The sequence below is a fragment of the Elgaria multicarinata genome, chromosome 4 (assembly GCF_023053635.1).
Source record: "Elgaria multicarinata webbii isolate HBS135686 ecotype San Diego chromosome 4, rElgMul1.1.pri, whole genome shotgun sequence".
Taxonomy (NCBI): domain Eukaryota; kingdom Metazoa; phylum Chordata; class Lepidosauria; order Squamata; family Anguidae; genus Elgaria; species Elgaria multicarinata.
In genome coordinates this window covers 53774400-53795583 of record NC_086174.1, presented here as the reverse complement: position 1 = coordinate 53795583, position 21184 = coordinate 53774400, and the positions used below count along the sequence as shown (strand labels likewise).

Genomic DNA, 21184 nt, shown 5'->3' with positions numbered 1-21184 from the left:
GTCTCATGGCAGCAGGATATTGGTAATTATTAAAACAGTACCAACCAGTTGCTCATCTTTATAAGTATAGTAGTCACATTTACTTTTGTATTGTATGGAAGGTCTAGTAAGGTTCATAGGAAAGGGAAAAAAAACCTGAATGTTGACTGTTTGGTGTTTGGTTCACATGAGGAGTCCAATAAATGCTGGCTAAAAAATATTTTCTTTCCTGCCTGTGCCTTTTCCCCAGATACTTGATTTTTTTTCTGTATTCATAGAGTATTCCCATCCACCCTCCCAAAAATCCAAAAGAATTATCTTTTTCTCTCTGCCTATTTGGAGTAGCCTTGATTGAAGCAGTAGTGAATATACGCTGGGATCCAAAGAATACTGTCAGCTAATTTTCCATGCCCAAGGAGACTTTGTGTTTGTGTTTCTTGAGAGCGGCATCCTCCACCCCTGTGCCACATGCCAAACTACTTTTGAAACTGAGGAACTTTCCAGAGCAGTATGTGATGTGGCATGGAACTGTTTTATTCAGATTCAAAGCTCTCAACAACAACAACAAAACCTCACTAGGGATCTCTTTGAATCCCAGTTGTACAGTCTGTTTTGCTTTCTCAAACAGAAATAGACTTGCATGCTGGTCATATTTGGAACATGCATTACTCATTTAACTATACTGATAAGCAATTGGAATACTATATTCTTGGGAAACTGGGTTTAGATGAATTCTGTCCTATATTGTAAACCTCGTGTTGTTTTATTACATATAGAAATGCAAACAAGAACACTTAAGACCACCAAAGACATATATCTCTTTGGGATAACATAGACTATCCATGACCTTCCTTTACTCTTCTCATGTGATTAAACTGAACCATAATCTATAGATATGAACATAAATCCCATAAACAGCTTTTTTTGTTATTGTTGCATTATGCAACAATTGACTTAGAAAAATACATCTTTTAAAAACTCTGGCCTATTTAGCAAAATATCCTATCTCTCTGAAATGAATACATTTCAAACCTTGGTGATTCTACAAATCCTGTGTTATGCACATTGTGATAACGATCTTGGCAAAACTTTTAAAATGAAACCTCACAGGACTATTACTGTTAATCAGTGTATTTCCATGTTTAGGTTTGAGCTTTGTGCCAGTAATCCTGATGCTCAAGCTTCTTTTCTCTCTATATACAGCTCTTATTAAATTCTTTGTGAATGGGTGGCTTGTTCATAGACCATCTCTTTGATACCTGAAGAAGGTCAAAAGGCTTGTCTTACCGATGACTATAATTTATCAACATGAAGATCTATCTTCCTCCATAATAAGGTATCAAAACTAATCATTATTGTATTCTGCTAGTTCTGAGTTTCAGATGGTTAGATTTCTAGCCTGCCATTCTAGACTAGTATATTGGCATTTATTACAGTATATATTTTAATTTAAATTATTTTCCCATTTCTTTTATTTTCTTTTGTCAGATTGATCACATGTCAATTCACTGTCTTAATTCTTTGGTGCCTAAAAAAGTCATCTTCTTGCCCATGCACTACATTTGAGAAGCAATTCAAGTTTTAAGAAAATGGTAAGTGCTATTCTCTAAATAATAATAATAATAATAATAATGTAAAGCCAGTATTGCCATGGGCGCTAGTAGACTGAGAATGTTTGGCTGTTTCCCTTGCGAATGGAACAACTTTTCATGAGATCCATGGGTCTGTCTAAAGTAGTATTGGGCCACTGACACCAGAACCGGGAACTATCATACAGTACTGTCAACTTTATGTAAATAATAATAATAATAATAATAATAATAATAATAATAATAAAAAAAAAATTATTGACACAAAACAGGTAGATGAAGCACCCAGCAAACTGTGAATGCTTACTAGGTCTGATGGCTGAACCTTACGTGCATAATTCATGTGCATAATCCATTCGCTCCAGTTTTTAAAAAAGGTCATTTAGCATTTCTTTAAGTTTAAAGTCAAAAACATGCAATATATCAGGAACTCCTCGCCACATTCTTTTAAAAAAATCATTTAGCTTTTCTTTAAGTTTCAGGTTGAAAACACGTGATGTCAGATCAGGCACTGTTTGGCGCAGAGCAAATAAACATATGATTTTGCTATTAAAGCTCGAGCTTTGAACTTTTTTGAAGTTTCAGAGTTTTCTGCATGTCTGTACTGCTCAAGCTTCAGTTTAAAAACAAAATTGGTCTGGTAGATCACTAATAATAAGCATTACACTAACGTATTCTTTTAACTTTTTTATTTCGAAAAAATTAAACTCAAGGCTTTGCTAAAATTGCAAATATGTTTTAAATATACAGAGAACATTGATCTCTTTTTGTGAATATATAAGAGATTAGAGTAACTGCATGAAAATTAATTTTGGGGAAAAGATGATATTATTATTAATAATAATAATAATATCCCACCTTTTGCCCAATGCTGGGCCTCAAGTATATAATTTATACTTCTTCTTGGTAACAGCTGAAATTGATGAGTCAATTTCAGAATGATATTTCATTTAAGGCATAATCCTATGTATGTTTAGACAGAAAAATCTTACAACACTCAGCATTCCCAATTTAGCACTGCTGGGCTGGAGAATGCTGGGAGTTGTTGGACTTTTTTCTGTCTAAACATTCATAGGATTGTGGCCTTAGAGAAAAAGTATTACCTTCTGTAAATAAAACTTTTTTAATAAATGCAGAATTATAGCTGTTAAAACACAAATTATTATTATTTATTTATTTATATAGCAACATCAATGTACATGGTGCTGTACATAGTAAAAGAATAAAACAGCTACACTCTGCCACATAGGCTTACATTCTAATAATAGTGCATGGAAAACTGTCAGGATTCCAAGCTGTGGAAGGTCTTGAACTAGGGACTTGCTGGAATTTTAGGGCACAATCCTATGGCTCCTCTCTCCTCCCAGCCCACCAAAATGCCCCCTTTGCAGACTCTGTGAGGTCCTCTGAGATTGCTTGTGCAACTTTGTAAAACAGGTTCTTTCCATGGTAATTGTGAGGGGGTGGGATCAGGATTGGATTTTGGAGTCCCTCTCCCGAAGTCATAGCAATGTCTACTGCTTTGGGAGGGGGACTCCAAAAAATTTTATGGTCCCTGGGATGCTCTTCAAGGACCATAAGATTGCTTTCTTAGTCCCATCCATTTCAGACCTAGGACTCACCTTAAGCCCAAATATGCATTTGAGACTACTGAATTTTAGCATATATAATATATATGCATGGTGGTAGTGCTGATGTTACAAACCACCATGGGTCAGGAAGTCCAACTGCTTCAGGGTTTATTCAATGAGAAGTGATATATAAATACTGCTTATAATAATACCATCACTGCTTTAAAACCATGGACCTCCTGGGCCTCAAGCAGTTTCACCAGCTTCTGAATAGACTTTGCCCATGCAACGAGGCAAACCATGTGTAAACATAACTGATTCCATTTTTTGTCTTCTTCCCATCTTGCTCCCAGACCTGCTTAGATCTCTCCCTGCTCCTCTGCTTGTACAACCTAGGCCCCTCTGCCTTGCGTATCCACGCTGAACTCTCAAAACAGACCTCTCAGCTTGGCTTCTCAACTAGAAACCCATCAATTAAGCAGTGTGACGTGTCTTTCCTGCTTAGGAAGGCCCTGCAGGGGAGACACACTGTCCCTTGACAGCAGTATGACAGACTCAAAGACATAAAACAGATATGATTGAAGAATACTCTCTTAGGATTATTCTTTTCAAAATATACACACTGATCAGTAATTGAATTAAATGGACTTGCATTTCTTGAACATGGCAGTTAGAAAACCTCTTTTGAAACTACGGGAGTCTTAAGAACAGTTTATGACATAGTATGGCAGCCTTCCCCAACATGGTGCCCTCTGGCAGTGTTGTACTGCAACTTCCAAAATAGTCAGCCAATGTGGCTATTAAGAGTTGTAGAACATCACATCCAGAGAGCACAAGATTTGGGAAGGTTGTGATATGGGCTGATGTCATTCAAAGGTGAAATCAAAAGTTCTGCTAGAAGCCCAAATCCTTGAGCATATTTAAAGGAGCATTTTGGTTCCCTGCCTATATACTTAGAGCTGTTAAATAACAAAGTATTGGGACAAGAGTACAAAGAATTTGATCCAACAGAGATTCCCACTGATGGAAAGGGGGAGATCCCTATCTTCTCCCATTATCAACCATCAGGAGCATCCCATGAGTAGAACTCTACTGATTGAATGCTCCCACCAGCAGAAGGAAGCTCAAGATCTAAACTATAGTGTTTTGGAATCTTTGCTCAATGGGGAGCATTCCAACCTACTGAGATCCAAGACACTGGCTCAGTTCAGATATAATTATCCTAGCCCAATAAACCAGCTGCTCTCTTTCTCGTGTGCCTGGCTTCTGCAAAAAAAAAAAAAAAGCCAGGAGCTCATTCTCTGTCCGTTACACCAGGATTTATTGCACTGGGATCATTACGAGCCAGAAATTGCTAATATAAAAGACTCATTCAGTGTGAGTGATGAAAACAAATTGTTAATTGCAATTTCAAATAGGAAATGCCATTCTTGTGCAACTTTTTAATTTAGTGGTCAGTGCAAAGAACATAATCTTGATGTTCAAGGTATGCATTTATAGTTAAACCTAAATTATATTAATTTGTATTTGTTTTCATTGAGAAAATATACAATCTGTTCCTAGAAGGATCAGAAGTAATATTGAAGATTTAAGAGTTTAACAGTGCAATCCTAACCCTTTCAGCCAGCTGTCAAAGGGGGTTAGAATGGGGGCAGTAGTGCCTCCCTCAGTGGCAAGAGCATATCCACCCTGGCAGTCCCTGGTATGTCCATGGAAAACTCCACAGGTGAAGATGTATTGCCAGAGGTGTTCCCGCCAACCACAAGTGCCAAATCGGGGCATTCTAGGGGCCGGGCAGCTTTGGATTTGCTGAATCCAAATCCTCTCCATTCCCCTAAGAGGCTGTGGCAGCCTGGAGATGGCATAGTTCATTTCCCTTGCCCCCATTAGTTTCAGTGGGGAGAAATGTATAGAAATGAGTATCTGTCAGGCTGATAATCTCAGTAAAGTCACTCCCCTACTCACTGGAGGATCTCACCCATTTGTTCCCCATGCCCAAATTAGAATTTCTTTGTTAGGGCTGCAATCCTAAATATGCTTACTAGGGAAAATAAGCTCCCCTTAAACATAGGGGTGCCTACTTCTGAGTACACCCTCTGTAATGATGTGTTTGATTAGAATCTGTACATGTGTTCAGAGAAACAGATGAATACTCTTTATCAATCAAAATAAATACTTAGCCAAGGATTTGCTGTTGCAAGAAAGGATTTACTCAGTAAAACTGTAGCCCTATGCGTGTCGGCTCAGAAGTTTGTCCCATTGACTTCAGTGGGACGTACTCCCAGGTAAGTGGGTATAGGATTGTAACCTAAGTTACAGTTTTCAAGATCATAGAATCATAGAATAGTAGAGTTGGAAGGGGCCTATAAGGCCATCGAGTCCAAACCCTGCTCAATGCATGATTAAACTAAAGACTAAATAAAACTGTGGGAAATTAGCAGTTGTTCCACCTGTGTGTATTTTACATTATTTTTTAAAATGGGAACTTAGAAGATATAATAGTTGACAGACAATAAAGGTGTAAATTTTAAATACTAAAAGAAAAAAGAAAATAGTATCTTTGGTAATGACTAATTTTGAGATGCAAGCTACTGAGTTATCAAATTGAATCATCAAACAAACTAGACTTGGAGCAATTGGTAACAATGGAACCAGTTAACTAGGGAGGTTGTGGGCTCTCCCACACGAGAGGCCTTCAAGAGGCAGCTAGACAACTATCTGTCAGTTATGCTTTAGGGTGGATTCCTGCATTGAGCAGGGGGTTGGACTTGATGGCCTTATAGGTCCCTTCCAACTCTACTATTCTATGATTCTAAGTTTACATCCCAACACAAATATTGTTAGTCATACGAGATGATGATAACGATAGGGTTGCCATGTTTTTCCCCAGACAGCAAGATTTTTCCTTTTGCTTTTATAACTGAAGTAAAAGAAAGGCAGCATCTGCTCCTCACTCCCATTCTCTCCATAGCTTTGTCTGATCTCTCCCTTACCTTCTATGTGGCACACTTGGAAATCTGCTTATCATCGAACATAAGGAAGGTGGTGGATGCTCACCATTCCCATTTCAAAGAGATTTATAAGGCAGAGTCCAGTTTTGGGGGTAAGAAGTGACAACTCTAGATTATAGTTGTCTAATAGAAGAACTTCAAATGCACATATAAAATGTGATTTAAATTATATGATTTTTGATAGTTAGCTAATAGTTGGCTATAAAGTTAGTTTCCACATCTGCTGATGTGAAAATAGTTTTAATCGGGGCTTCTGTCATATATATCTTTAAATCTTTGCGCTGAGGTCTTGCGTGAGTATCCACAAAGGACAAGCCCATGAAGACATGATGCTGAGCTTGTTTAAGAAATTGGGAACAGGCCATGGAATCACTTGCTGCCTTCTGCCTCCTCTTGCTTCACAAATTCCTTCCTCTCTTCCATTGACAACCTCATTCATGGAGTGACATTTTATCTGCACCACTGCTAGCCATGGTTGTTAACCAGGCTTGAAGATCATACTGCTCTCATAGTCAAGCAACTTACACGTATCACAATTGAAATTAAATGTATTTCTGGCTTTTTTGTACATTTATATGTTGTTTACAGCTGCATTTATATGAAGAAAACAGGTTTACATGTTCTGATTCGAGAGTGACTGGAGAAAGAGGATATAAGGAGCTTTACTAAAGAGCTTACAGAAGAGTATTTGTACTTTCAACACATTCTTTTGTGGGGAGAGAGCATCCAGCTGGCATAAACAATCAAGAGGTTAGATTAAAGAGATTGTCTGATAGTGAGCATACTTGCTAATGAGATTGTACATAACACAATAATCTCATGATGAGGGAAACTACTAATGAGGCCACCCTGTAGGACAACTGCAATGAGTGGCAATTATCTCCGTTGGAAAGTAGGACTGGAAAGATAATATGTATCCAAACATTGAACATTCTTCTACCTCAACCTCTTGACCACCCTCGATCCTTAGTGAAAAGGGGGAGAAATCTGTAAAGAAATTGTTCTTGCATTTTCTTTTCTTCATGCTGATTACTGGCTACTACCAACTATTCTTGATTTTGTGAAGGTGGCATTTTTTATTATGAAAGCACTGCAACTATTGCATGCTACATTTGCTTTTGTACATATTTGTAAGGCAGTTTAGTATAAATGACACTTTATTGGTTAATGTCTTTTCCACCTCTCTTATCCCATCGCTGCTAAGTATGCTCAAGAGTCTTTGGTGAGGGCGCTTGACAAAAGCCTTTTGAAAGTTCAAGTAAATTACATCTATTGGAACTTCCACAAAAACCTCTAAAATGCCAGTGATAAAGGACTTACCTTTGCCACAGAAATTTTAATTCTCCTTCAGCAGTTACGCTTGATAATTTTATCTTTAATAACACCTTCCACCAATTTTCCCAGAAGAGATGTTAAGCTAACCAGCCTGTAATTCCTTCAATTCCATCTGGATCCCTATTTTAAAATTATACTTTCCCAGCAAATATAGAACAACTGTTATAAAAATCAATACAAAACAATACAGTTTAGAATAATAACTTGATCATTGTAATAACAAAGTTATTGATGACAAAGTTAATAACTGCTTTTGGTTTGTCACCTTTCCTCTGATTGTATGCCTTTGTATGAATGATAAAGGTCTAGTATAAATGAGTATGCTTTGTACGAATGATAAAGCTTCTCCCTTGGGCACTGACACCGATAATGTCTTTTCTTATGTTCTCTATTGTAACATTTTAGAATATCCTTCCTACTGCATGTAATCTGATTTATTTAGGGTACAATCCTATGCATGTTTATACAGAAAGAAGTTCTAACTACTTTCAGGATTCCTGATACTTTTTCTGTCTAAACATATATAGGATTGCACCCTTAGTTATTAAATTTTAGAGTCCTCTAAACAGTTCAAAAGATTAATAAAATACAACCATTCCATTACAAATGATAACTTTAAAATTTAAACCCATGAAAGAAATGTATCCATGCAGAAAGCTACTGAGAATGGGGAGAAAAGAGAACAGGTTGAAAAACAGAATTTTAAAATACTGGTCTCAAAACAAATGAACAAAACAACTCCCCTTCATGGAGAGTATTTACTTTCTCTGAACCTGCTTACTGAAGTCCCAGAATCAGTACATCTGCCTCTTTTGCTCTCATGATTCTCTTTCAAAGAGCAGTTGGTCCCCATTGGGACATTAAGCTCCCCTATAGTTGTGCTATCTCTAGTATTCGAGGCAGTAAGCCTGTGTGCACCAGTTGCTGGGGAACTTGGGTAGGAGGGTGCAGTTGCACCATGTCCTGTTTGTTCTCCCATTGCCGATGGCTGGAAGGCCACTATGTGAACAGAGTGCTGGACTAGATGCTCGGTCTGATCCATCATGGCACTTCTTATGTTCTTATGTTCATGGATGGATGGATGGTGGCATTGGAGGTAGGATAAAACTACATGTTGGGGAACAATCAGACAAGCTATCATCTGATCCAGCCGAATGATTTGTCCTTTAAGAACAAAAATTCTTGGATCTAAAGCTATTCCTTTTAACATAATCAATCTATGTAATTAATATCAACGCCTAATCAAGTTGTGTCAACTACTTTGTAGTTACTAAGAAAAATTGATTTCAACAAAAGTTTAATCTGTTCATACAGTTTTTGTAGTAAATAAATACTATTCCAAACATTACTGGAACATTCCTATTCCAAACATTACTGTTAACTATCTGCTAGTATATTGCCCTGCATGCTGGCATGTTATGTTTTATGGTACTGTATTGTCATTGGGAAGGTTGTCCCATTCTGTTTTTGTTTTCTGAAGCAACTAGTCTTGGATTGAGTCAGCAAATAAATATGTTTTCTCATTTTTGTGTCTGAAATTCTTTTAAATATGAAATTAAACTGTCTTTTTTGTTGTGAAGGAGAGATACGTTCCATCATTTTAATCACAGATGTTCACTTGTTTAAGCACAGTCCTGCTTGATTTCCTCTTTGCTAGGCAGTCATTTAAGTACTTCTGATTCATTTTCCTCCGTTGTGAAAAAGGGTGTGAAAGCCATATTGTAGATATTTAACATCTTTGAAGTACATCTCAAATGTGTAATTTATTTAATTGCTAAATGCTAGGGCTGCTAGGACAATTTTCCTAATTATAATGCAGCCCCTTTCTTTGGTTAGACATCTTGTTGTTAAATACCATGTTTTCAATTAGTGTGTGGGTATGGCTAATTTGGATAATTTGTAACTTTAACAAATATGCATCTGCATATTTCTGAACTTTGAGAAGAGCTTTTATTTGAAGTAGCTATTTCATTTTTTTAAAGAGAACAATCTTCTCATGCTTACAAGGTGTGGCGATTATATTTCACAAATGTGAAATGCTATCTATCTAGAATTAAATTGCCAAAATGATAAAAAAATAAGTTTACTCTAAACTTATTTAGCCTAATTAAATAGCTATGTGGTGAAATCATAACTTGGATTTTGATTATTCTATAAACTTGTCTTTTTTAGAGCTGAAAATCAAACTGGATATAAAGTTCACTCTAGGAACGCTCTAATGGATGACGGGGAATCTCCTACAAATGACCTACAATTAAATTTGCAAGACTTGCTTCATACAGACAGACACTTAGAAAGGATCAAAACTTGCTTGGCTTCTTCTCCAGATGAAAACAAAAATCAGCTTAATGGCAGCAAGCACGATGCCCTGAAAAGCAGTGATGACACAATGGGAAGAGTTGAGCAGGATAGCATAAATAATAATGAGGACAGTGGAGACTATACATCATTCTGCCAAGAAGGTGAAAGTGATAAGCCATCTACAAGCTTCGCTGTAGATGCAATGCTCATTCTTGAAAAATGTGCCTCTGAAAAAAAGAGCTCAAGGAAAACAAAAAGTTCCAGTGGGAAAGGTACAATGATTTCCTAAATATATTTTGTTTGCTTGACTTTAATACTAGGGTAACCATATGAAAAGGAGGACGGGGCTCCTGTATCTTTAACAGTTGTATAGAAAAGGGAATTTCAGCAGGTGTCCTTTGTATGCACGCAACACTTGGTGAAACTCCCTCTTCATAATTGTTAAAGCTTCAGGAGGCCTGCTCTCTTTTCTAACTGGTCAAGATGACAGGGCTCCTGCCCTCCTTTCCATATGGTCACCCTAGGTAATACACCTTTGCTCAAAATCCCTGAACTGGTTTCTCTTAGGTGCCTTACTTATAGTTTTACTAGACTTGAAAAGTGTTCTAATCCTATCTTCCATCCAACCCTGCAACCCAGGCTTGAATAAAGTGTATACTATGAAAACATTAACAAGAAGATTGTTCTTGTCATTCCATGCTACCCATTCTTCTCCCATGGCAAGGAATTTGTATGGTGTACTGCTATAGTAGTTGCTCCCACTGGGCTATATGCCAAGGTAGGGAATTTTAGTGAACATGGAGCTCTCAAGGCTTGAGCATCTGGTGACTCTGTACAGAAGCAGTATTCAGGAGAAGAGTCAGAAACTAATAACAAGATGGAAAGGATAGACATTGTGGGATTCATGATTCATATGTGTTTGAGGACAGAACTTAAAAACACTTGGGCTGTATAAGGGTATGATCATTCTGCACTCTACACTAAGTAGAAAGAGAGATAGTAAATTAAATTAGGCTGGATTTGAAAGTTTAAGAACTAAGATTTTTTCCCCTGCAATCTAAGCTTGACTACTACAGAAAAATTGATTGGCCGATGCCCTTTACTCACAATGGATTGGCATGTTCGAGCCCGGGTGACACACCAGCCCATCATGGATAAAACGACCCCTACAACAGACCCTGGCTTATCAGTTGGCTTATTTGTGGAAAACAAGCCACCTTGATAAAACTAGCCCAGGTTCACACAGCACACTAACCCATTTCGGGTTAGCATGTCGTGCGCACACAATCTATGTCTGATTTTGTTTTGAATGAAAATACCTTGTACAACATCTCAGATTAGGATGACCTTTTGTTTCGCCATGTCAGACACATGCTTATATTTCCTTAAAATAGTCATGCAAAACCGCCATGTTTATATTTTCAATTTTCTATGTAGTAGTAGAGCTTTGGGAGGGAGGGAAAAGCCACTGGGTCCTTATTCGTAGCTGTAGCAATTCTCTTCTTCTCTGAGCAGCATAGGAAGTAGAAGTAAAGCCACTACCTGTTGCACGTTCTTCTCTCTCTTCTTACCTCCCTCCCACTCAGTGGTGTACACCCCACGCCCCGCAAACCAGGGAAAAATAAAGGAGAAAACCCACAGTACAGTACAGGCGACAGGGAGGGGTAAAGCGTGCCTCCAGAGGTATTGTGCAGCATGTGGATGCCATGTTGGCAAAAGGCACTTTAATTTAGAAGAGGTGAACATCTTGTACAGAAGAGCTGCTATTGTGGGTTTAAATTTATATTTTGGCAATGTTTCCATTTTCAGTGTGTGTATGAGAGATTAAAAAACAAGAATATTTTGTAATAGGTGGTATCTTTGCCCCTCAGCTCAAAACCTGGGAATACAAGTTTTGCATTAGATGTAATATAGCAATATGCTATCCAATTGGGCCATAAATATATTTGACCGGGACATACTTGCCTATAAACAACTGATGAAGACTTTAAAATATTAATAATCAAATTATTCTTCATAAGGTGGATTGCTGCTGTGACTCCTGAGTTTTTAACTACTGAAATAACTGCATAGGCTACAATCCCTCTGAAATGTGAGATTTAGGGGACTGTTGTATTTATTTTTGTAGGACTTGTGTGCTGGAACAGGCTAAAGAGTGTTAGTGTCAGCTCTGGCTTGAAGCAACTGTATATGAAATGTATATGTATATGAAAGTATCCAGTTTTTATTCAAGGTTCTAAAGAGACTGGGGTACTGCAGACAGTGATTAGAAATTTTAATTTTTTACTTCGTTTTTTAAAATTATATTTTCAGAAACTTTTAGGAAAGAAGATACCGGAAAGTAAATACATTTTTAGCCAACCAAAATAAATTGATTATATTTAATAATAAAGTAGTTAGGATATTGGGAAGTTATTGTAACTTCTATGAGCAAATCTTTAAAAGATCATAATGGCAAGTCAGATATTTCTTGGTCTATAGCTCCAACATTTAATTGAAAATTCAAAGGTTTTCCCCCCCTGCATTACTTATTGTCTCACCATAATATTATATAAAGCTGAAGTCTGCTACACGAGTGGTCTTCCAGATGGGTTGTAGTAAAGTTGTTGCCGCCATGTTGGCTTCTCAGCGGCCAGAGGAAGGTACGGGAAGTCCCATTTTGTGAGCAGACCTATGCTTGTGCAAGTTGAATACAGCCTGGTGTGGTTAAATATTTTGAGATGCTTTCTTTATTAAAAGAAGAAAATTCTCTTGCAGCCAAGCAAGAGAAGACTGACATCACTGCAACAGCTTGTGCACAAGATGAAGACGGGAGAAAGACAAAAGCAAATTGTCCACAAAAGGATCCGAACCAGACTTTGCAAGACCTTTTCTCTTTTCTTCGAGAAGAATTTGAGCAGATGGATTCACGAGTGCTGCCCCTGTGTCTCCATCAGGTAATGATGCTGATACCTGCCTTGCTTTCTCTATGAATTTTTTGATGCTGAACATTACAGCTTGAACTCCACAGTATAGAAGCATGTGCTTTACATCTGTGCGTGGATCTGCGTACACTTTACATATTTTCCTATTGTACTCGGATTCCGTAGCTCACTAGCAGAGCACGTGTGTTGCATGCTGAGGGTGCCAGGTTCAGTTCCTGGCATCTCCGTTTACAAGATTGGATGGCAGGTAGTGGCGCTGCTTAAGACTCTGGAGAGCCACTGCCCGTTAGAGTAAACAAAACTGGGTTAGATGGACCAATGGCCTGACCTGCTATAAAGCAGGTGCATATGTATATATGATTTATTCCTACAGAAAAACTTCTGGTTATAAATGGATCAAAGCTAAAGCAGACATGTTAAGAGCTAGGTTTTACAAATGTAGAAAAGAGGTTTGAAACAATAGCTATATTTAGAGGTATGGAAGAAATTTTAAGAGATGGAGATGATACATTTACAACTTTAAAATATGCCACATGTGTCTACCATTGTATTTATCATGGATGGGAATAAGTTCTTTGATTAAAATTAGCACACTGCTCGTTTTATTTCAGTGTTTACTTATTCAATATTACTGGCTAAATTGAAAGAATGGGAGATTTATTTTGGCTTTGGTTTGGGTTAAGAAACCTTGAAAGATTCTAAGTCATGTTCTCTGGAGATCCATAAAGGAAGGAAGGAAGGCTAGGACTTCCTTCTCTTCTCTATTATTACACCTCTCAATTATGTATATTGTCAAACTGAACCTCTGAAGAGGAAAAGCAACAGAACCACTTAGAGCAAGAATATTTTAAAATGACTTGGAAATTTGCATTTTGGTCAATAAATATTAATAGGCTACAAGAAGAAATATTTCAAATGTTTTTTCTTATAAATTATATCACACCTTTCCAAAGACAACAGCTTCTAATTGGTGTAATAGAACAACATTATACATAACAATTAAACAAAGTAGTATAAAAACATAAATTTGCTAACTGTATCTAAAAAGTAATAATTCAGCTAAGCCCAAAGGCTCATTTGAAACAAAAGTGTTTTTAACTGGTTACCAAATGCAATCTGGGAGGGGAAAAACAGATCTCCCAGGGTAGGGAGTTCCAAAGTCTGGGTGCCACTACTATTTCATAGGTACCGACCAACTAAGTTTCCAACAGTGAAAGACCCAAGAAGGTTCTTCTCTGGTGAGCTGAATGGGTGGGAAGGCTTAGGGAAGAGGCAGTACTTCAGGTGTCCAATAAATTCAAGACAACACTAAATCCTATATTGCCATTACCAATTGTTTTTCCGCTCAAGAGACTTTATTAATCGATTAAAATGTCAATAGTCAGATACTAGGATTTCTTTTTAAATTGCCATTTTTCCTAGATATAATGAATTTCCATTGGATAAATAAGTTACCGGTTTATTTCATTTTCACTCAACTAAGATTTATTACAAAGTAACTTCAATTATTTGGTCTGAAATAACATAGAAGAAGTATATACTTCTGGAAAGTAGAATGAAATGTTAAATTTAATCCCAGAATGTTACTATAATAGTGATAATTGGGGTCATCTGATTGAGAAGAAATACCGGCAGTGAAGACTATGAAATTGCAAATGAGGTCACATAGGTTAGTGATATCAATTAGAATATTTAATAGTCAGAAATTCAAGGACAGGACCTGGTATAGCAATAAACAACATCTTCTTGTGGCACTTTAAAATAGGCTAATATATTGTGCTATATATTTTTGTGAACCAAGCCCCTTGAAGAAATGTGCATTGGCCCATGAAAGTTTATGCCCCAATATATTTGTTAGTATTTAAGATGCCCCAGAAGTCTTCATTAAGCATTTCCAAATATTTGCTTTCATTGGTGTGGGCAGACAAAACTATAATTCTCAGGATTGTAGAGGAAGTACTTAAATATAAAAGATTACAGGAATTTAAACTTAAAGGCTATATTTTTATTTATCTCTGTGAATATTGGATGCTCTGTTAAAATATAAGTATAAAGGGTAGATATCTTCTCCGGAAGGGTAATATGAAGTGTGATAATTATATTACTATAATATAATAAATATTTGAAAACAACTACTTTTTTGCTTTCCTTTACAGATGGCAGAAACCTATTTTCAAGATGGAGAATGTATCCTTTAAAAAATCAAGATAGAATTCGGTATCCTCAAAAAGAAAGCATATGGCTAAAGGTTTTCAACTACTGGTCAGGGTAAAGCAAAGTGAAAAGGTTGTGATTATACTGATTTCTGAATTTTGTGGTGGGGCAGATAAGTATTAAATCCTTCTCAAATATGTACAGATATTGTTGTAAGAATTCTGAAGGTGCACTGTAAAAGTTCCACATATGTTGAACTGTGACCGTTCATGGGCTTACACATTAATGTGTATGTGCCTGCTTTAACTGTATTGTGCATAATAGATTTGGTCTTCCTCTCATCCTATCCCAACCTAATATAGCAGAATTTTGCACTGTATTCATACTAACCTGTTTCTGGACATACTGTGTTCTTTAGATCATACCAATTTTTCAGACTGAAGTGACTACCTGTTGGTAGTCAGAGAGGGAGAAGGTCTGCTCTTTTTGGCGGGTGGTGACACAGAAGGGCTAGGGAGAAAGCTGAGGAGAAAACCAATAGCTAAGATCTGAATATTGAGCTATTCCTTCTTTGTAGGATAACCATACGTGGCTAGTGAAGATCAGTAGGGAAGCAGGTGTTATGCCAAGAGGCTGCCCTAAGAGCTTGCCAGAAGAAGTTTAAAAAAGCAGGCAAAATAATCCAGACAAACAGTCCAAGCAATCAGAAATACAACAGGAGAAGCTTTGTGAGTAACATTTAAGTAATTTTTTTTCAGAATACATTGCATATATTTGCAGCTTGAAAGTGAAAAATCACACAATACAGGAACCGTCCCTAGCTGATTGTTACTGGAATGCACTCCCCCTTGAAAATGTCACTAAACAGCTACTACTAAAACAGGCCTTCATCACAGTAACAACACTAGGCCTCAGGCCTACACAGATACATTATAGTCTCTCCAAGGCCACACAGAATATTTACAGAACAACAACAGTTATATACATGGCATTTCTTCACACTGTCACACAAAGGTGGACCAAGACTTGTTCTCTGCTGCCTCGGAGGGCAGGACTAGATTTAATGGGCTTAAGTTACAGGAGGGTAGATTTCACTTTAACTTTAGGAGAAATGTCTTTGACAGTAAGAGCATTTTGACAATGGATCCATTTACCTAGAGCAGTGGTTCCCAATGTGGGTGGTACTGCCCTCTTGGCGGCGGTGGGATTGCATAGGAGGGCGTTAAGAGGCAAGGGGGTGGCAGAGGGGTGCTAAGAGGCAAAGGGGCAGCAGGGGGGCACTCAAGGTGGTCTTTTCCGAGACGCGCCTCTCCCGAAGATCTTAAAACCCAGGGACATTTTTATGGGAGAAGGTAGTTTGGCCCTAAGCCATATAAGGGAAGAATCCACACATGTATTAATGCTTTTTAAGAAGAGTCCTTTTAACGGTGAATTGAAATGTTTCAAAAGCACCAAAACGCTAATGAAGAGACATACCCTGTTTGGTGTGCCCCGCCATAGCGGCTGCAAAATAGAGGCGTTCACTCTCTCTTCCCTCGGGAAGCCTGCAGTGGGTGCTTCCCATTTAAAGGGGTGACATGTAGTACAGTCCCTTTTTCATTCTCAGCTCCTCAGCTCAGCTCTTCCGCCCAGCCGCCACTGCTCAGCCTGGGCACCCAGACCAGCAGGATCCAGATGAGCGCAGCCCCTTTAAATGAGAAGCACCCGCCCCAGGCTTGCTGAGGGAGGGAGGGAAAAGAGAGTGAATGCCTCTGTTTGCAGCCGGCGTGGCGGGGCACACCAAGTAGGGTATGTCTCTTTATTAGCGTTTTGGTGGTTATTACCACACAGGTATTCCATACATGTGTGGATTGAGGAGGGTCTTGTTGGCAGCACGGCTCCGGACAACTAGGAGTCATGGAGCGCCTCTCCCGGCATGACCCTACCCAAATATACTACACTCATCATCTAAGGCCTTCTTAAAAGTGCTTCTTCCTAGCAGAGGTTCGCAAAAAATGGAGATTTTTTTTAAAAAAAATTAAGTTAGGATACTGCTGTGATTGACCTGCTTTTTAAGCACATGCGTTCTCTTGCAGCAGCATTTTGGCCCCTCCGGGCGCTCCTTGGCGCGGGGCTTGCTGCCACCGTTCACCCCTCCCTCCCCGACCCCATTGGAATCCCATGGGGCACTGGGCATGAGTTTGTGGAACCAAGGGGGCAGTTACCTGAAAAAGTTTGGGAACCACTAACCTAGAGGAATACATCACTAGAAGTATTCAAGCAAATGCTGGATTCAGGGCTGGCGTCAAGAGTAGGCATGGTTGGGCACTTCTCGAGGGCCTACAGCCCAACAACGTTCACTGACAAGAGTCTTCTGAACTTGCTGCTCCTCTTCATCATTGCAGCCTGCTTGTTAACTTGCCTCTTGCTCTAGCACATATAATAGTGGTGGTGAGAAGGAGGAGCAGTAGACGCTGCTGCCTACTTGTTTACTGGCTCTCTGCTGGTCAAGCAGGCAAATGGTAGCGTTGACGAGAAAGAGGATGAAGAGAAATAGCAGCTGGTGATAATAGCAGCAAGAAGATAGACTCACTGAGGGAAGGGCCCATTGAGGATGTCTTGCCCGAGGCCCTCAAAATCTTGGAACCAACACTGGCTGGATCTGTCAAGGATGCTCTAGCACCATCAAGCCCGGGATTGGACTAGATGGCCTATGAGACTCCTTCCAACTCTGTGACACTCTCGATCAAAGATGTGATCACAAGATATAGATGATCTTAGATTGTTCAGTAACTCCCCTGTAGACAAAGTGATTCCAGGATACAACATTAAGTTTTATGTCTATTAATCTATAGGTCTGTTACATGCCAAAGCCATGCGGTAGGTTGCAGAATGCAAAACATGTTTGGAGCTGCTTTGAATTTCCTTTGTGTTTTCTGTTCCAAGAGACTGATTATAGTGGTGGCATTTGCTGGTACCTGCCCCCTCTCCCACCCATGGCATTCTAGACATACAACCAAACTTTTAGAAGACTTTAGTTTTAAAGGACAAATTCAATTGCGGCTGTGCGTTTTCTAGTTTGTGTTTTTGAACAAATATGTTCTAGCGTCTTTAAATGTGAACATCAAATTGCTCTCATTCCAAAGAGCTTGTTGCCCAAAAAAGGAAATCTGTTTAAATGCATAGGAGTGGTGACTCCAAGGGGAAAAATTAAGAATGAATTAAAAGAGTTGATTCGTGCGCCCATGAAACCCCTGCATGTCAAGTTTCAGTGATTTCATAAGGCAGACCACTGCTTTTGAAAACAGTTGTGAATATTATCTATACTTGGCTGTTAGTCTGTGTCTGTATTTTTCTTTACATTTCCATTCAGATGAGAAAGCCATGAAGTTTATTCAGCTTGAACGGTTATATCATGAACAGCTGCTTGCAAATCTTTCTTCTATTCAGCAGCAGTGGGGTGAGGAAAATTATAGTGGAAAATTATCTGTTAGATACCACTTGAGAAATCTGGTCTGTTCTAATAGAATAAATCCTGTGTTGAAAAAGAAAGAAAGACTGTTGCATATTTCCATGGGGCGGAAGTATGTGTTTCTAACATGGTGTGGCTTTTCCAGAAAATTTTGAACTGGAAATTTTTCCAGTGCCAATTGGGTTAATTTCCATGGGGTGCTTTGCAAATTTGAGTCATTTGCATAAGACAAATTCCAGTTTTCATCAGAAAATGTTCTGTTGCCCTAGAGTAGGTGTTGGTGACGTGTGGCCCTCCAGATGTTTTGGACTACAATTCCCATCAGCCCTCTCCATTGGCTATGCTGGCTAGAGCTGATGGGATCTGTAGGCCAAAACATGTGAAATAAGTTGCTCATCCCTGCTGCTATAGATAGATCTAATTTAGCATGTGTATTTAGTAAACAAAGCTAAAAACAAAAAGTGTCGCATATTAATTTTTTGTCCCAATACAACAGAAGTATTTGACCTGAAATATTTGAGGGAATAATTAAAGCACATTTGATGTGATTTAAATGCTTTATTATGTAGAAATTTATACTGAAATACTTGTACAGTTTTAAAGATAATAGCATGCACTTTCCTTACATTGTTGAAATTTAAGGGAAAAAAGAATCTGAAAAATGTTGATACACAAATTAATTTTAGTAACCTAAAAAATATGCATGATATATGGGCAACCGCTTTTCTGTTTTAATGGAGTCTTTTGAGCTGCTGCTCAAAGAAACTTTCTTCCAGTAAGGTTGTTGGGGCACCTTCAGTTTTGCTGTCACTATTTATTAGTTCCATTTTACCCCGAGACATGTATGTATTTCAGTAATATATTTGTATTCTCTCACATACTTGTTAAGGATAATCATCTGAAACACATTAATTACAACTTTAAAACTACCAAGCCTGCCTAATATTGTATTTGCAATTGGCATACATTCATTTCAACTGATGAAATAGAACATTTTCCACCCCCACATCACTGGTTTCTAATTTAATTTTCATTAAAAGACATCATTATTTTCAATTTGGTTTGGATTTTTGAATCGGGTACTGTAGCTATTCTGTGCTGTATTATTTTTTATTTATTTTGAATCTAGTTTATAAGAGTGGAGTACATTTTTATAAAGTTGTTTCTGAAGATATTAATGAATTTTAAATATATGAATATATGAAACTTCTGTGTATTGATTCAGAAAAAAAATGGAAAGCAACAGCATCAACTGAGGTCCCAGATCTAAAGAATTCTCCTAAAGGTCTGAATAATGAAGAGTTAGGCAAGCTTGCTGAATTTTGCATATCTCATCAAGAGTAAGTAATAAAAATGATTATTCTTAGTCAGAATCCTATGTGTGTGTGTTCTGTTGCATTCAAGGTTTTGTGTATCCAGTGAACTCTCTAGATTTTGAGAGGTTTTTAAATAGCAACTACTCTATGCTACAGTATAAAGTACTTTTGAAATGGCCCAAGGTTTAAAAAGCAGCTTGCAATTTAGCACAGAGAACTGCTGTTCAAAGAAAGATAAAAAGTGCCCTGAGCATGAGTTCTGAACTGTGATGGATTGTGTTAGCTTCCAGATTAAATGACTTGCCTTATTTTGCTAGTGATACTTGCACGAATTAAAATGCTGTACTACCTGATATAGAAATTTTAAAAACCAAAAATACTGGAAGATGAAATTGCTGAGATGTTAATTGGCTCAATCCAGATGTGAAATAAATATTAGGAATCCTCCAAAGTCATGTTTTGGAAGGATCAGGAATATATGATGGCTTCACATGACACAACAGCCCACCATGAGTTAATTTATCCATGGGAGCTGTTGTGTTGTTCTGGGCACTCATGAACACCATTTTTATATGGCATCTGAGGGTACCTGGTTATTGCGTCATGCAGGGGTTGTTTGAGGGTTAAATGACCCTCAAATAACCCTAGAAGAAGCCATGGGTAATTTGAGGTTTGCTTACCCCTCAAACAACTTCTGCCACTTGAGTTTGCATAATATTACAACCCATAGCAAGCACACTCTCAGGCATCATGTTGTGTTGTGCAAACCAAGTCACTTCCTCTTCTCCTCTTACATGCTTCTTTCCTTGCCCCCTACTCCGTTTGCCTAACCATAGTTTTGCTGTGACACTGGAATTGAACAAAGTATGGGTTAGCATTAACAATGGTTTCTAAATCATAGTTGAAAAATAAAATTATGATTAGTACTATTCAGAAAAGAGGGAATCACCATGTGAGAGAGAAGGATGGAGCTCAAGTTTTGGAGGATCACGAAAAAGATGTGTAAATCGATCCACAGTGTGCTCTATCTGCTTGGACCACAGTTGGTAAATTGGTAAATCTGTAATGTCAATCTAGGAGTACTACCAAAATGTGTATACCCCTTAAGGAAGAATCTGATCTCATCTAGAACACATAACACCTGCTTTCAACTTAGATACATTGCCCATCATTAATATCACTGCCTTGCTTGCGTTGACGTTCCATTAATTTACCCTCATTCTTTCAGTCACTAAATTCAGGCATTTGTTAAAGGAACTGCTTCACCCGGATCTGCTGAAAAAGTAAAATATAGGTGTATGTTGATGATACCTTACTCCAAGTTTCCAGATGCCTGCATGTGGCAGGTTCATGCAAACGTTAAGTAACATGGGAGACAAAAGTGACCCTTTTTGAATTCTACAGAAAAAGAGAAGTCCCCCAACATCTAGCATCTATTTGTATGGTAGGAGTGGAACAACTGTAATACGGAGTCTTCAGTCCCCAACTGACACAGTGAATCCGGAAGGATATCATGGTTGATGGTATCATAGCCATTGAGAGAACCAGAAAAA

At 38.1% G+C, this 21184-nt stretch overlaps 1 protein-coding gene across 1 annotated transcript in view; it reads left to right on the top strand.

The window, feature by feature from the left end:
• CNST (consortin, connexin sorting protein) overlaps nt 1–21184 on the top strand; it is a 49080-nt gene that overhangs the window by 2501 nt on the left and 25395 nt on the right. The window contains exons 2-8 of the mRNA XM_063124308.1: nt 1183–1315; nt 1468–1571; nt 9658–10058; nt 12544–12722; nt 14867–14897; nt 18217–18303; nt 19541–19655. Coding sequence (XP_062980378.1) covers nt 9704–10058; nt 12544–12722; nt 14867–14897; nt 18217–18303; nt 19541–19655 — 767 coding nt within the window. The 5' untranslated portion in view covers nt 1183–1315; nt 1468–1571; nt 9658–9703. The remainder of the gene's footprint in view (nt 1–1182; nt 1316–1467; nt 1572–9657; nt 10059–12543; nt 12723–14866; nt 14898–18216; nt 18304–19540; nt 19656–21184) is intronic.